The 17,997-nt window shown below is 42.6% G+C and overlaps 1 protein-coding gene across 6 annotated transcripts in view; it reads left to right on the top strand.

Annotated features, from left to right (window-relative positions):
• The window catches only part of gria3b (glutamate receptor, ionotropic, AMPA 3b), a 94,833-nt gene that overhangs the window by 66,583 nt on the left and 10,253 nt on the right, over positions 1 to 17,997 (top strand). For all 6 annotated transcript variants that reach the window (XR_014270817.1, XM_082502655.1, XM_082502654.1 and 3 more), the window contains 4 exons: positions 1,080 to 1,286; positions 3,322 to 3,695; positions 5,803 to 6,001; positions 17,267 to 17,514. Coding sequence is in view for 5 of the 6 variants with exons in the window: in XM_082502655.1 (XP_082358781.1) it covers positions 1,080 to 1,286; positions 3,322 to 3,695; positions 5,803 to 6,001; positions 17,267 to 17,514 (1,028 nt within the window). In the remaining variant the exon portion in view is untranslated. The remainder of the gene's footprint in view (positions 1 to 1,079; positions 1,287 to 3,321; positions 3,696 to 5,802; positions 6,002 to 17,266; positions 17,515 to 17,997) is intronic.

The raw sequence follows: 17,997 nt of genomic DNA, 5'->3' as shown, positions 1-17,997 counted from the left end.
GACAAAGAAAAACGTTTGGAAAAGTGATAAGTGTCCATGGGATTTATGCAAAGCTAGATCTTCATCTGTATTCCGAGCCGTAAGCCGGCGTCACTCAATAGCGAGAGGAAACATTTAACATCTCCAGGTGAAAAATACAGTCAGGAGGCAAACACGTGTTAACAAGCAGAAAATACTCAATGGATCCAAGGTTAGGGGATACGTTCAGCACAGAACAAACAAACCATTGCTCTCCTACTTGCACTCTAATTGTGTGTGGCTGTAATGACAATGCCTGCTCTCCTGAGCAGTCCTATTGTTTGATAATGATGATGATGTGCTCAGTAAGAGAAAAGACGAGCTGCACCGGCATTTTGAAAAGGAGAGGAACACTAGCACGCTCCTGCTCTCCTGATCTAGTTATTTTATTTTACAGAGTACTCGTTTGCTCTTTTTTTTCCTAGATAGCAAACAACAGCTTTTTATAATCATTTTATTTTATATTATGGTTTTTTTTTGGTTTGGTTTTTTTGGAATGAAACAGCCTTTAACTGCGCATTGATGCAATGTGCTTGAATATGTCGAGATACTATGGGCACTCTCTGATCCCTCTCCTGTCACTGGCATTTACTTATGAAACCCATTCCCATCCCCACCCACCTCTGAGCTGACCCACACCTTGCCTACCAATGACTCCCAGCCCAGCTTACTCTGTGGAAGTGAAAAACTTTTCTTTTTTCTAAATTATTTCCCATTGAAACGATTATCCTCTTTTTCATTGACCCCCTTTATTACGGCCTTGGGCTCAAAAATGGGTTGGGTACATTGGCCTTGGTGTCTGCTGGCTGCCACCGCTTGATGAAAGCAGTGTGAACACTCGGTCACGCTGCTGTTATCAGTGCGTATTTGTGCATTCGCAGGGCATCATCTGTGTATGCACGACTGCATGGATGTGGTTATAGCAGCTTCTCATATTCTGTGTGTGTGCGGGAGTGCGTGCGTGCACGGAGTTATGTGAGAGCGTGCATGCATACATCTGTATAATGGAATCTGTGCGATGGCATGGGAGTGAATAAACCAGCGTGTGTTTGAATCAACAGGAAGCTCCTTATGTGATGTACAAGAAAAATTATATGCATCTGGAGGGGAATGACAGATATGAAGGCTACTGCGTCGATTTAGCATCTGAGATTGCCAAACATGTTGGAATTAAGTACAAACTGTCTATAGTAATGGATGGAAAGTACGGAGCCCGAGACCCTGAGACCAAGACGTGGAACGGGATGGTGGGTGAACTGGTCTATGGGGTGAGTACTGGGAGTCTCACTGATTACATGACAGTTTGCAAGGAACTTCAACATGAGAGGAGATCTCATTTTTCTATCTTAAGGTTATCACCAACCCATAGTGAACTCATCAGCTCTCGCCCAGTGCAAAAGCCTAATGCTGGCCCAGGAAGCTCAGCTGTGAGTGAATTTGTCAAATGCAGCCTGAAGCATTGGGGAGTTGGTGATCATCTTGAGATGGAGAAAATGAAATCATTTCTCAGTGCTGTTCATTGCAATTAATGCTCTTTGCTTTAGCCTGAAAATCCTAACTCTCTTGCAGGCGATACCGAGGTAGGTGGAAGGCAAAAGAAGGAGTCCATATGGCAAACACACTGTAATAACTTTGATGAATGAAAGAGTGTATGCCTTTGAAGTGATTGTGTAATTATGCTCAATGTTTCATGTGTATGATGAATACGCCGCATTGTAAATTCACAGCTGAGAAAATCTGCTTTAGAATCAACAGCTAAATTGTGGCTTGCGGTTTGGAACAACAAGATCCATATGTGGCGCGCTCCATAAACGTTGAACCTCTCAGATTAGCGAAGGGTCACACCGTGTTTTACATCTGACGGCGCCCGGGCCCGTGCGACACCTCCAGCAATCCAAAATTGCCTCCCCTCCCGCCGCCCCATCCAACCCCACCAACCCGCTCACCCCTCTCCAAGGCCACAGCGGTTGAGCGGGGGCCAAATGCAAAATGCATGAGGGTTTGGCTTCCTCATCTGTTCAATTTCCTAACTATCAGCTTGAGAGATTGCCTGGTTTGATGTGCTATCGCCACCAAATTATCTTTCAAATGGGAAAAGACCACTCCTTGCAGATGGAAGGGGAGGAGGCGGGGAGAAAAAAAAATCTTCCAATCACATCTCTGTCAAGTCTTTCCAGGCCTGTAATTTTACAGCAGGTGGGCCGGGACTAATAGTTTTGTACATTTTGACCTTTTGACCAGTAAATTAATTTGATTTTAGTTGTCTTTTAAAGGTTAGGCCCGAGGCTGCTCTTTATTGCTTTGTTTCCCTCACCATTGATTGAGTGCTGCTTACGCCCGCACCCCGGATTAAATGGTTATAGCTGCTCGCAACGTTGTGTTGACAGGGCAAAGAAAACAGTCGTGTTTATCGGCTCTATTTGTGTTGCTCCTCGGCTGACCTTGTAAGAAACATTTTCTGCCTCCTGCTGATTCAGTCCAATGTTTTCTCGGTTTCGCCGCGAAAAAAAGAGAAAAAAAACAACAGCCCAGGCCAATATGAAGAATCGTCTTCTGCGTATTGTCTGCTTTGAAGAGGAGCAGTTATTTAATTAATCACATACACAAGCTGCAGTAACACTGTTGAACATGATTAATTATTTTCTTCTGCCTTTACAGAGAAACCCATTGTGATTTCTAAAAAGGCAGCACCACCTCCGTGGATGTGTTTTGATAATATAATGTGATTGAAGCAGCAGAGCAAAGGAGGGGGATAAAGAGAAACAGCTTGGGAAAAAAAAAAGAAAAAAAAAGCTAATGCCAGAATAAACAGTTTGGGAAACCCGGCGTGCTGAATGCCATGTGATGAAGTGTACACAGGGAGGGCTCGCAGATTTCTCTATGCAGCAACCTGTTTACATTTCGCAAATTAAAAGTTAACAGTTCTAATTAGCATGCGCACTTAACACTTAATTTTGCCTTGTGTTTGATTGCAAACAGTTTGTTTTGATTCATTTAGCGCTCCAAGTGTTGGCTAATATCCCAGGTCACGACAAAACACACGGCGCAAATGTGACCGTGCTTTCTCTCTTTGTGTGCGTGACTGTGCATGTGTGTGTGTGTGTGTTTGTGTGTTTTTCAGCCTGTCTTCCAATGTGGTGGCTCATTTATGAAAATGATATGTATAAAATGTATAATAAAATATTGTTGTTTTATATCCCCCTCAGCTCCAGCCATTCAAACATAAAGAAAAGAAATAAATAAATAACCTCTTTCTTTATGCAGGTCATAACTAACACTTGCTGTGCATGTCCCTGTTTCCAGAGAGCAGATATAGCCATTGCACCTCTCACCATTACACTGGTGCGAGAAGAGGTGATAGACTTTTCCAAGCCATTTATGAGCTTGGGCATCTCCATTATGATAAAGAAGCCGCAAAAGTCCAAGCCCGGTGTTTTTTCCTTCCTGGACCCTCTGGCCTATGAAATCTGGATGTGTATAGTGTTTGCCTATATCGGGGTGAGCGTGGTCCTGTTCCTGGTCAGTCGGTTTAGTCCTTATGAGTGGAACCTCGAGGAACAGGATGAGACCAAAGACCCTCAGACTCCCCCCGATCCTCCCAATGACTTTGGCATCTTCAATTCTCTCTGGTTCTCGCTGGGCGCCTTCATGCAGCAGGGCTGTGACATCTCCCCCAGGTGGGTCAGCTCCAGTAGACACAAGGAGTGGACAGCAGATGAAAATAGAAAAACAAATCTGATGACTACATGAAATCTTAATTTTCTGTTCTTCTCCTTTTAGGTGTTCATTGCTCGTGCTAATTTTGCATTCGTTGCAGCTATCATACAGTGGGGCAAAAAAGTATTTAGTCAGCCACCGATTGTGCAAGTTCCCCCACTTAAAATGATGACAGAGGTCAGTAATTTGCACCAGAGGTACACTTCAACTGTGAGAGACAGAATGTGAAAAAAAAATCCATGAATCCACATGGTAGGATTTGTAAAGAATTTATTCGTAAATTAGGGTGGAAAATAAGTATTTGGTCACCTCAAACAAGGAAAATCTCTGGCTCTCACAGACCTGTAACGTCTTCTGTAAGAAACTTTTCTGTCCCCCACTCGTTACCTGTATGATTGGCACCTGTTTGAACTCATCATCTGTATAAAAGACACCTGTCCACAGCCTCAAACAGTCAGACTCCAAACTCCGCCATGGCCAAGACCAAAGGGCTTTCGAAGGACACCAGGAAAAGTATTGTAGACCTGCACCAGACTGGGAAGAGTGAATCTACAATAGGCAAGCAGCTTGGTGTGAAAAAATCAACTGTGGGAGCAATCATCAGAAAATGGAAGACATACAAGACCACTGATAATCTCCCTCGATCTGGGGCTCCACGCAAGATCTCATCCCGTGGTGTCAAAATGATCATGAGAACGGTGAGCAAAGATCCCAGAACCACACGGGGGGACCTGGTGAATGACCTGCAGAGAGCTGGGACCAAAGTAACAAAGGTCACCATCAGTAACACACTACAACGGCAGGGAATCAAATCCCGCAGTGCCAGACGTGTTCCGCTGCTGAAGCCAGTGCATGTCCAGGCCCGTCTGAAGTTTGCCAGAGAGCACATGGATGATACAGCAGAGGATTGGGAGAATGTCATGTGGTCAGATGAAACCAAAGTAGAACTTTTTGATATAAACTCAACTCGTCGTGTTTGGAGGAAGAAGAATACTGAGTTGCATCCCAAGAACACCATACCTACTGTGAAGCATGGGGGTGGAAACATCATGCTATGGGGCTGTTTTTCTGCCAAGGGGACAGGACGACTGATCCGTGTTAAGGACAGAATGAATGGGGCCATGTATCGTGAGATTTTGAGCCAAAACCTCCTTCCATCAGTGAGAACTTTGAAGATGAAACGGGCTGGGTCTTCCAACATGACAATGATCCAAAACACACCGCCCGGGCAACAAAGGAGTGGCTCCGTAAGAAGCATTTGAAAGTCCTGGAGTGGCCTAGCCAGTCTCCAGACCTCAACCCCATAGAAATCTGTGGCGGGAGTTGAAAGTCCGTGTTGCTCGGCGACAGCCCCAAAACATCACTGCTCTCGAGAAGATCTGCATGGAGGAATGGGCCAAAATACCAGCTACTGTGTGTGCAAACCTGGTAAATACCTATAGTAAACGTTTGACCTCTGTTATTGCCAACAAAGGTTATGTTACAAAGTATTGAGTTGTATTTTTGTTATTGACCAAATACTTATTTTCCACCCTGATTTACGAATAAATTCTTTACAAATCCTACCATGTGGATTCATGGATTTTTTTTTTCACATTCTGTCTCTCACAGTTGAAGTGTACCTCTGGTGCAAATTACTGACCTCTGTCATCATTTTAGGTGGGGGAACTTGCACAATCGGTGGCTGACTAAATACTTTTTTGCCCCACTGTATATGCAATGTCAGTGTCAGTGAGCGTACGATGAAATATTTATCACCATAGTAGACAGATCAATACGTTCCACAGGCTGTGAAATGACTTTTGAACCCTGATTGTTTCACAAGCAAATAAAGACTTGGATTGGAGTACATTTAAACAACTTGCCTTTACTTGTTCCGTGGAAATGTGCTGTTTCAGAGTGCTGATGCAGCACCAGGTTGCCGTTAATGATTTACATGGAAATTCTGATGACTGATGCAATTAGGTACATTAAACACAACTGGCAGATCTTAGCTGGTTGATGGCCACCACATGCCACCGTGTAATTACATCCCGTGTTTCCCTGTCGTCAACCCCTCTCTCGCAGGTCTCTGTCAGGCCGAATTGTTGGCGGTGTGTGGTGGTTCTTCACCCTCATCATCATCTCCTCCTACACAGCCAACCTGGCTGCCTTCTTGACAGTTGAAAGAATGGTCTCTCCTATAGAAAGTGCCGAAGATCTGGCAAAGCAGACAGAGATAGCATATGGCACTTTGGACTCAGGCTCCACTAAAGAGTTCTTTAGGGTGAGTAGTGTCAAGAAACTGCTTTATGCACGCATACACACACACAGCACAACACTAATCAGCCAGCGGCTCCTTTTTCTTTCAGCTCAAATGGCAAATAATGCATTTGGTTTAAATATTTTGCACTCAGGCGTTCTGAATCATAAAAAACTGCTCTGTGCAATGTCCTTGATCAACTCCTCCTTGCAACTTTTCCATTTTGTACCTTTAGTGCAGCACTCTTGACCTGCACAAGATTGCTCCAAATGAGGCGTGTTGACACAGAAGCAGTTCTTGAACTCTTATGACACAAACGTGAAATTTATGCAGTACTACTGCAGTGTGCAACCTTGAGGCACGGGGCCTGTCAGCAAAAAGCGTGGTAACAACACGGAAGACTCAGAGGTGATAAAAACAGGAGGCTAATCAAAGTACCCACATCAGACTCAAACTCAGAAGGGTCAGTTCATGAAGTGTAATTAGCTAGCTGGCCATGGCAGGCAAATTGGACCTGATGAAGAAGAGCCCTGTAGGTCAAACAGAGCAGTCTGAAAGACATTTTAGAGGGAATAAGCAATATGTCCGTTGGTGTGAGAGACTAAGCAGGCAATTAGGTTATAAATGAACTAAAATCTGAAGCAAAAGTGTATTAGTCTGCGAAAGGCTACACAGCAGTTAGACAGTGCTCATATCTGAGACAATCAGGCTTCTGATGTGAAACGCAGAGATGGCTAAAGCTCATGGCTGTGGCTACACTAGCAGTCCAGTGTTGAAAAAGCATTAACGAAACAGCACTCAGCCTGTGATGACGAAAAGGCAATATGACAGTCTTTTATCTTACGCTCCCTCATTACTCATCAGCAGGAGAGAAACAATTCATATGTTTCACAGCTGCAGCCTGTTGGCAGAAAGAGCACTTCATTTGTATTACCCCTGGGTTGCGTTGCTCACGACAACAAAATGCAAAGTCAATTCTGTGCTTTTTTTGGGGGGGGGTTAAAACAAAGAAGGGAAAGATAGTGTCTGCACAGCTTAATGTTTAAAACCCTTTTCTTTTTAAGTCTGCAAACTCTGGGGCTGTTTAAAAAAAGGGGGCTGCACTCAACGGTAACATCGCACATTCTAGGACACATGGCGCATGACCGCATCTTTTTTTAATTCTCTATACACCACCTCATAAATCTGTCATCACTTTCCCTTTCGCCAGAGATGCCGCGCAGGTGTGTAAACAGTGTACTATACGCCTTTGTGTCACACACATGACGGATGCCGGTTACAAATTAGCTTTAGAGTCTGACGACGGAGCCACCGAAGGTCTGCTGGTAGGAACTGTCTGAGAAGTGGTCGGGAAGTCTGGAGTTTTCTTGTGTTCTGTATAATGAGCGTCCTAGATACATCCCCGAGTCTTCAAATAGGAAATGACATGTGTGAGCTGCTCTTCCAAGGGACTTTTAATTAAAGCTGTAGAAAGCTGACAAGGAAAAAAACACACTGATTAATCGGAGTTCAAGTTCTATTTCAGATCTGTTTTCAGGAAATACATTCAGGCTTAATTAGACCCATACGGCATCAACCAGCTGGAAATTTTAAATCAAGTCCAAATTTTCAAACAAGACATATGTCATCATCTCTGACATTGCTGGCCTTGAATTTTTCATGATTTCACCTGGTTTATTTTCCAGAGCTCCCCGACAAAGAGGAACAGTGCTGCAAAACATATTTATTACCTTTTTAGTACAAAGAAATACATAAAAAAGAATATTGCTTGTGGTAATAAGCTACCAAGCTCTCTAACTCCTGTGTGGATTTTAATGTATTAATATTAGTTGAATTATCCCATTATCTACTGGAGTTCAGACATTCCTCCAAGGCTGTTTTCCTCTGTGCCTGATAAATTGACACAGCTGACAGTGTGGCAATATTGCCATCGCTGTGTACACCTATGACAGAAATTTTAGAAAAGCTGCAGAGGAATTTTCAAAGAGCGGTGTCAGAGTCTGCTGATTCTGCTGCCCACAACAAGCTAGGACAGCTGGCCTGGGAGTCCGCTGACGTGCCCAGCGGAAGCCTGACTGGCTCTAGGCGCTTGGCACTGCCTCTGCCCGTTCTTGGCTCGTCTTCCCAAGACTACCCTGCTTGTTTGGGCACCCTTCTCTCCTCGGTCCTCTGTCTTCAGCCCGTCTGCTGCATTACCTTGAGACAGTGGCGGGATAGCTTCAAGCTTTGTAATGCTCTTCCTCAACACAGCAGCTGTCATGCTCTACTGCACTGCTGTGGTTTGTTTCATCATTTGAATTCCTGTCATGGATCTTTTCATGCAGCCAGTTGAATATTTGGGTTTTGGATGATTAGAAAATGATGAGTTGTACCAGCGAGGCCATGTTTATCCTCTTGATGAGGTTTTATTCCATCAGAAAGGCTTGGCTCGGTTACATTTCCAAATGTACATGGAGGCAGAAGCTGGATCATAATAACGGCCGGGATGATAAAATGAGCTGATGTGGCTGTTTAATTATGTGTAAAGACTGGGGTGAGACCATCAAAGACAACCACACTGCTGTCCCTTCATGCACCTCATTTAACAGTGTAATAATGAAAGAATGATAATTGCACAGAGAAATGAGAGTGCAGCATTGTTTTCTATTGTCCTCATAAGACTGCACATTACTCGCAAGCCTCAAGAGCGAACATCATGCATCTTACTGATCAGCAGGTGTGTTGGAGATGAGAGCAGCAGCTTGAGTGCAGTCACCAATGCATTTTACTAAGCATGAAAATCAATTTCACGTCTCAGCTACTGTGGTACAGACACGGTGGCTTCAGCAGGGTCCAACGCAATGTTTAATAAGCAGCTTTTCTTTTTTTATGCAGAGTAGACCTGCATTAGGGCACGGTAGCACGAAGAAGAGCAGTCAAGGAGATTTATGCAAGAAATTCTTAGGTTGCCCTGCAGTCATATGCAGCGCATTGTAACACAACTCCCCGAGCTCTTGTCACTTTGTGTTTCAGTACAGTGCCGGGTAAAGGGGTGGCTCCTATAAAGATTAGAGGCTGTTTGCATAAAAGGGAAAGCTGACAAAAGTGTCTAGCGCAAGATAGGCATAACCTCTGAGGAAAAACACCATACTCTGAGGGCCCAGGCGAACTTTAGATCAGCGGCAACAGCGGGCGCGAGAGCGGTTATTGGAGTCCAGCAACGAGCATCAAAGACGAGCAATTGGTATTCAGGGTGTAGCATGTGGCACTTCAATGACAAAGTACACCCCCAGAGCCTCAACTTTCATCTCTGCATACTTGAGATACAGGTAGTCCTGGCACACAGGATATTGGAGGAAAGTGGTGATGTCTACAAACAAAACGGAAGTGAAGTAAAGTCGAATGAAATGTAGTGGCGGTGTGTTTGGAGATGGCCTTTAAGATACACAAGCAGTGGAGCGTATGTAGGGGAGGCTATAATGAAAGCAGCCGGCCACGCCGAAGGAAGAATAAAAAACAGGTTGCGGTTCGAAGGGCAGTGGACAGCATCCTGGAAACGCTACGTAATTCCAAATCAATACAGATTAAGCGGTTATTTAGAACAGAGAGGTCAGTTTCTTTGACTTTGAACTTTAAATACGTGTTTCTCCTTGAACAATTTAATGACATTATTAGCAGTATTGCAATAATAGAATCTTCAGCTGATTTCAAGGAGAAGTGATCTTCAAAATACAGAAATGTAAACCTTCTTCACCTTTGTTTTCTCTTCCTCTGCATCACAGAAGACTTTAAAGACTGTTTTCAGGCCAATAAGCATTCTCTAGATTGCAAAGAGATACTTGCAGGGTAACCTGATTAGTCTCAGAGGAAAATCTTTTGTATCTAAAGTAGTTTAAGGTGAATAGTTGGTAATGGCAGAAAAAAAAATCTTCGTTTAAAGTTTTAACATAACTTTTCTGCAACTTCTTTTGTACTCGAAAATCCAAGACTTGTGTAAATCCAAATAAGACCATGTTTCACTAACTTCTGCAACTCGACTCAACTGCAATCTCAGTGAAACGTGTTTCTTTTTAAGCAGCCATTGTTTGAAAAAAAAAAAAACGACCATATTCTTGGGGATTTTGTATTCTACAATCAATGACCACTCTCTTCACTCACCTCCTTTCACTCTCGGTGTGTTTATACACCACTCTGCATTTAATCATTAGTTATTATTAATCTCTGGCTCTCTTCCACAGCGTGTCTTTTGTCCTGTCTTCCTCCCCTTCACCACCAACCAGTCACGGCAGAAGGCCAGTCATCCATGAGCTGATTGTGCCGGATGTTTCTTCCTGTTAAAAGGGAGTTTTTCCTTCCCACTGACGCCAAAAGCTTGTTGATAGGGGGTTGTCTGATTGTTGGGGTTTTCATGAATCTATTATTGTAGGGTCTTTACCTTACAATATAAAGCAACCTGATGAATGTAAAAACAAAGAATTAATTTTTTTACCTGATTTTTGTTTCTCAGAGAAATGAGATCCACATATAAGGACATTTGTTTTAAATGTCGATAGAACAGCGGCAGTATAATGTCCTCGTATCTGGATATCAGGCCCTTGTAGAGCAAAATGTACTATTTTGGTCTAGACATCCCAAAATGTGATGTCCACATACGTGGACGCCAGGGCCCTATTTCAGGAAGCCGGTTTAGAAAACTCAGAGTGAAAAACGATACTCAGGGTTGAGTAACCCCGAACTGTCCAACTCGGAATATTCGGTTTCAGAAAGGCTGATAACAATTAGTTCAATCAACGCGGAGTTGCTTTAACCCCAAATTAAGCGCGCGCACGAGGATACATAAAGCCCTGATTAGTGGAGCACAGATTAAGCGAGTCACCATGGAGACGGAGGGAAAGAAGGCGCGGTCAATGTATTTTACAGCGCTTGAGGCCGAAATTCTGATGGCAGCATATGCCGATAACATGCAAATTTTGCAGAAAAAAAGTAACACAGCCTCAGCTGCAAAAGAAAGGGAGCATGCATGGCAAAACATAGCCGACAGAGTCAATGCGTGAGTGTTAATTTAAACATTGATCTAGGGATTTCCACCCATTTAACACGTTATTTTATTATGTTTTATTTTTTATTTCATACATTTTATTTTGTGATGTGATGTGAGTGCAGGTGCAACCCAACAGGCCCCAAACGTTCCTGGCAGCAAGTAAAAATGAAATATAAAAATATAGTCCAAACAGGTAAGGTGTAATTGTATTATGAGCCATAGTGTCTGTTTGTCCGATGTAAATCAATTGCAGTTAGAGGCTACATTAATTTCCCCTCTGTAAGCACTTATTGAAATTATCTGAGCATTACAAGTACATATTTGCTTACTCTGTATGCTCAAATGTGACCCGTTATGGCCACTAAAAAAAAAAGCGGAGGCCCGAAAAACAGGTGGGGGTCCTCCACCACCACCACTCACAGAGCCTGGCCACTTGGCTTCCACATTTGTGATAATGTTGGCAGCATCACATATGATCTTCACAGTGCAGAGAACACAAATTAGCATCCATTACTAATAATGAAATAATTTGTTAGTTTGAAATGCTACAGGGAACTATGTACCTGTACATTAATGCTGTGGAAAGACTTCCAGTTCACATAGTCTCCTTCATTTACTGAAGGAGCAATGATTGGAATGTGAGTGCCATCTATACAGCCAATCACGCCTGGGAACCGTGAAAATAAATGTAAAATTTAAGTAGTAGTTCAAGTATCACCACATCATGAATTAAATTTCGTTCATCCTGATACCTGCAATTTTGTGGAATCCCTCTTTGATAAATCTTGTGGGTCTATGACCAGGGAACACCACAAACGAGTACAGGAGACGTTTCAGTGCAACTGTAACATTCCTGACTGCCCGACAGACGGTAGCCTTGGAAACGTGCTCAGCGTCACCAATATTATACAGAAAGCTCCTGTTTGCAAAAAACCGAAGTGCGATACAAATAATATGTACAGAACTGAGAGGATGTCCACGATGTGTCACATGAGCAATATTAGGCCTGAGGATGTTATTCAAATAAATTGCAGATTGTGCTGAAAAACGGTAACGTTCACACAGGAAATCATCAGGAAATGATAAAATGTCCAAACGCGCTCTAATCACTCTCTCCCGGCGGAGAGCTCTGCGGAGAATTTGGGCTTCAACATCTACTGGCTCTTCAAGGAAGGGACACGCCATGTCTGACACTTCCTACAGTCAGGTTTCCGACAAAGAGGCGGAGAACGTCAGGGTTAGTTGAAGTAAACCTGCTAGGGGGCAGGTTAGCTTCACGGAGTGTGTCGTCATAGTAACTCACTCAGAATTAATCTAAACTCGCTTTGTGAAACCGAAAACCCAGAGTTTTCGTTAACTCAGGGTATACTTACTCAGAGTTTGCACTAAACCGGCTTCCTGAAATAGGGCCCAGGTCCTAGGAGGTTAAAAACACAAAACAAAAAAACTACAATAAAACTCACTTTTATCCCAATTTATATTTGAAATCTGGTTCTTATGTCAGTTTCCATTAAGGCAACGACAGCGATACTTCCATTCAAGCATTAATGATGCCGACCAACATTTACTGGCTGGATACCCTTTTAATTAAATATCTTCTCTTATATTGCGACACAATATCTTTGCATATGAGTCATTTACTAGCAACTATAGTGTTTTAATGTTAACATCCTACTGGGAAAATGCAATCCATAAACTGTGAACCCACTGCAGTTATTGGAGACTCACAAACAGAGCCAAATGAACCAACGTTTTTCCCCTGACTGTGTTTTACTCGAGGAAAGTCCTGCTCTTTTTATTCCTCCTCTTAGGTCGGGAGGCTTAAATAACAGACCGGAGCCTGTCTTTATGCAGGAAACTCGCAGTTTCAGACAGACTTGCAGGAAAACCACCTACACAGATGATGTAACAATGTCGCCTAGGTAGGCAGATAGGTAAGTAGGAAGGAGAGTAGGCTGAGACTCACTATTTAGGTACTTTGTTATAAAGATAGCAACACTGTGCTTGATCTTAGTAATTTAAAAGACATCTAGAGAAGGAGGGTTGTGACATTTGCATGATAGCGAACACAGAGCCATGCAACACAGGCATCACAGCCATTCCCTGTCAAATCGTGGGAATCTCATTTAGGACACAGCAGTATATTCTAACAGGGCCATTATATAGTGTAAAGGAGTGGCAAGTGTATAAATCTGTATTTATGGCCGTATTTAACTGCTCAACAAATTGTCTGTTCATTGATTATGGACTTTTACAGTCATTATTCCCTAATTGAATTTTAAATGACCACCATAGATGGGAATGTGAATGATTACATTGTAAGGGAGTAGGCTCTTAGTGGCGTGTTCTTGTGGGTGTACTGTACGTGCCATTGTGCACCAGCATTCAATAATCAAACGTCCCTCCTTCCCTGCTGGGCTCTCTCACTGAGTCTTATTTTCTCTCTCTCTATCTTGTCTAAGCGTCTCAGTGGTGACTTAGCAGAAGCAGTGAAACCAGCCTATTTAGGTTTCGGCCGCACTTGGTCCCTACTCCCCGTCTTGCTATTGATGAATTGACTTCATAAAGCACTGAGGCAGCACACTCTGTCGTCAGTAATCAATGCCCAGATCCATTCTTTTCTCTTCATTCTAGGAGGCGTCTGGAGCTTTCCCACCACTGAACAGATGAGCCCCGTGCCTTTGGGGAAATGTCCTCCAAAAACTAGCGTCCTCTTCACGCTGTCTGACACATGCAAACTGAAGTCATTGAATGTGGCTGTTGTCAAATATAGCACATCTAACTCTCCTTTGCCTCATCTGTTGTATTTGAATTAAAGCAGATCAGCTATCGTTACAGCTTGAATTCCTTTTCATCTGAGCTCTGAACATTTTTCATGCAGGCTTTTTAATTTGTGTTATGCTGCTGTCTCATTTCATTCTCACCCTTCGCCCGGTTAGACTGTGACAGATGCCAGCAAACAAATTGTATATGATTACATAAAGCAAGTAAAAGCACTTTTGTTGGTCAAGGTTAATGCTTTTGTTTATTAACAGAAATGCATCAGAGATGGATTTGCTCTAATTATAGGGGGCTTTTTACCAATTCATGTGCCTGTGCTCTGGTCAGTATGTTTGGGCGCATAAAGCCACAGGTGTCAGCACGTTAACTTAACTGTATGACAATTGTGCCCATTGTTTTTTTTTTTTAATTAAGCATGCTAAATATATAAAATATCAAAGGTAAAACACTTTTTGTACAGCAAGCTGTCATGTTCCTGTGAGGATCATGAGAGGATTGTTTTCACAGACAGGCACCAGGTTATATCAGGGTATATCATTGTCCCTGGCAGGTCCCTGAGGTCCTGTAACTAGGGCCTGCTGTTGGTACCCTAGACTAAGCTGAAAAAAAGGAGACAGAGTTTTCTGTTCAGTGGCCACCAGACTGTGGAACTGTCTTCTTTATGATTTTAAATCAGTGGTCTCTTTTAAAAGCCAGTTAAAAACACATCTTTTAAAATCTGATTTCTATTAATTTCTCTTGATTTGTTTTTTTTATCAGTTGTTGGCTGTTGTGAAGCTGTCATGATCCTGGGTCTCTGACCCAGCGTTTTCAGTTTACGTTTTGAGTTTCTAATAGTGCTGTCTGCGTTAATCTCATTGAAATAACGCTAACGCCATAACCGCATTAACGCGGCAAATCTCCCTTAGCAAGCTAGCGCGGATCGCCCTGTGCATGGGGCTGCATGGCTGCGTTAAGGCGGTTAGCTCGTTAGTGCGGTTAGCTCGCTAACGCATTTGCGCAGCCCCACGCACAAGGCGATCCACGCTAACTCACTAAGGAAGATTTGCCGTGTTAAAGCGGTTATGGCGTTAGCGTCATTTTAATGAGATTAACGCTGACGGCACTGGTTCTTAAGTTATCCCTTTAAATATGTTGAGTAATGGGATTATCATTTGGTTACCTTAAGTTTAGTTTAGTTAGGTTTCACTTTGGTCTTCTCTGTTAGTCTGTCATGTTTCTTGGCTTCTTGTCCATGTTGTCAAGTTTGTGTTGTCATGTTGTCGTGGTTCCATCTTCCATCTTCCAGGTATATTTGTATCCACGTGTCCAGGTCAAGTTTCATGTTTAAGATTTTTCCCCAATTAGGTTGTTTATTGTTTATTCTCATCTTTGTTTGCCTTAGTATTTTTCCATCAGCCATATTAAACGGCTCGCCTTTTGTCCTCCTCACATTCATACAGTCTGCTTCGACATACTGTGACAGAAGCACTCTATGATTTTATATTTTGAAAGGTGCTTTATAAATAAAGTTTTACTTACTTACAAGCTTTAATAATAGCAATGCTAATGATGCTAATAGTGCAGGGGAATAACAAAGTCTAAAAACCAGGAAACACTTGGAATATCTAGCTCGGGGCAGAGAAAGGATACACAGCTAGAGGGGATAGCTCAAAAAATGGGCAAGGGAGTACTGGAACAATATATACAAAAGGTAATCACTCCCTCTATACCCACACCCAGTCTTGTTATCTTAATTTACTAACATTATGAATTATTCATTCTTGTTACACTAATGATTTGTGGTATGAAGAAAAAAAAGGCCACAGCAAAGTACGCTATGTTGCCAAAAGTAAATATTCCACTGTCAGCTGTTAGTGGTATTATAACAAAGCAGAAGTGGCTGAATTGCTCCATCACAGAGCAGATGCTGAGGCGCATAGTGCATCCAAACTTCATGTGGCCAAAAAAATTAGCTCAAGGACACTTTGTAGAGAGCTTCATGGAAACTACAGCTCTACACATCCAAGCCTTACAGTGCAAAGCACATTGCCACTGGACTCTAGAGCAGTCGAGACTTGCTCCCTGGAGTGACGAATCACGCTTCTCCATCTGGCAATCTGATGGACGAGTCTGGGTTTGGCAGTATCCAGGAGAACAGTACGACTTTTTGGACAATTTCATGTTCCCAACTTTATGGGAACAGTTTGGGGATGCCCCTTTCTGTTTCCTCATCGTGCACCAGTAGACAAAACAAGGTCCATAAAGACATGGATGAGCAAGTTTGGTGTGGAAGTACTTGACTGGCCTGCAAAGAGTTCTGCCCTCAACCTGAAAGAACACCTTTTGGGGTGAATTAGTGCAGAGACTTTGAGCCAGGCCTTCTCGTCCAACATCAGTGTCTGACCCGACTAATGCATTTCTGGACGAATAATAAAAAATTCTGATAAACACACTCTAAAACCTTTCAAGAAACTGTTACAGCTGCAAATATTTGGCCGACATCATTTTAAACCCTGTAGATTAAAAATAAGATGCTTCTCCAGTCCATGTGTGTTTGAAAGCAGATGAGCAAACACTTTTGGCAATATAGTGTATCTCTGGCAGATTTTGGCATTTTCTACGTGCAAATTTATGATTTTTTATTTTTTACTTTTTGCTCTTCCTTTTTCTGGCCTTTGCTTAAAAGAAAGCGTGTTGGCTTTTTTTGTTTGTTTGTTTGTTTTTTAATCTGGGATCCAATCTTCAGCACTTGGAAAGTATGGCTCATCACTGCTTGGACCAGGATCACACCGGGATGTGTGAAATGCCTATGCCAAAATAAATCCAGCGGCATTGAATAATTTAATTGATGCTTATTATAGATAGTGCCCGACTCCTCCAGATTTTACAGGCTCACTAAGCCTGTCTGCGGGCGCCGGGAAAATGCTCATCCTTGTCACTTTGTGATGGGTTGCCTTGTTGTTCGCTTCTCTCGCTTCGTCTACAGTGCAGAGTCACAGTTGAGATATTTCATTAGCAGTGTTGTTGAAATAAATGAATGTAATAAGTTCTACAAGTTAAATTAGGACCATAAACTCAGGCTCAGCCCACTGAGGCTGAACTTTCAGGAAACAAATCCGAGGCCTGTGCAAATTTTTCAGATAGAATGATCATTACCTGCAATTTACACCCTTTCAATTGTTAAAGATCTTTTTTTGCATAACTGATTTTTCCATTCAGTGAATTTCAAGTGACGTACTTAAAGGGTACATTTTCAGAATGCTGATAAAAGGAATGGATTTTGTAAATTCTTGTACTTCATGATCTCATAAAGGTCTGTCAGCTCTATTCCCTGGAAGTATTTAAAGATATCACACATTTTCATTCCAAGATGTCTATAAATACTTCACGATGCCATTTTTTAAATCGTATGATCACGAAGCACAAAAATATGCCGAAATCCATTGCACATGTGTGATTTTTCAGATTTCTAAGCTACTCCTTTTCTCCCTCTCTTCTCTGCGCAGCGATCCAAAATAGCAGTTTACGAGAAGATGTGGTCGTACATGAAATCCGCTGAGCCCTCTGTGTTTGTTAAGACCACACCCGATGGCGTAGCCCGGGTACGAAAGTCGAAGGGCAAGTTCGCCTTTCTCCTCGAGTCCACCATGAACGAGTACATCGAGCAGCGGAAGCCGTGCGACACCATGAAAGTCGGCGGGAACCTCGACTCGAAAGGCTACGGTGTGGCGACGCCCAAAGGCTCAGCATTAAGGTGGGTGGAATAATATAACAATATCCCCTATGTTGTTATAGTATTCCACCTACCCTGATGTTCCCCTGTTGTCATTCTCTTCTCTTCCTCTCCTTACTTTTTTTTTCTTGTTAATGGACACAGAGGTAACGGTTGTATGCCTTTCATTGCACTTGGATACAAAAGTTAATTAACGATATTTAATGTTGTATTTCTAAAGAGTTGCCGTTTTATAGCAGAGCAGTCAAATCCAGATAATGAGACTAAAGCTAACAATAATTTCATATTTATGTCTCTCCCACTGCTTTTCTCTCTCCTTCGATCTCTCCTTCTGTCCCGTGTGCTGTCCTACCTGACTGTTGTGTTGTCACTTTTAATTTAACAGTTCAATGGTTTTTCAATTTAGCCCTTAAAAGCTGCGCTGTCACTTGTGACGAATGTTAATTGCATGATGTTTGTTGTTGTTACTTTTCTTCTCAATGACAAGTGTCCCCATCCCGCACA

This window comes from Aulonocara stuartgranti (assembly GCF_965226115.1).
Source record: "Aulonocara stuartgranti genome assembly, chromosome: 2".
NCBI lineage: Eukaryota > Metazoa > Chordata > Actinopteri > Cichliformes > Cichlidae > Aulonocara > Aulonocara stuartgranti.
The sequence above is the reverse complement of the archived record's forward strand: the minus strand, read 5'-3'. Positions and strand labels throughout refer to the sequence as shown.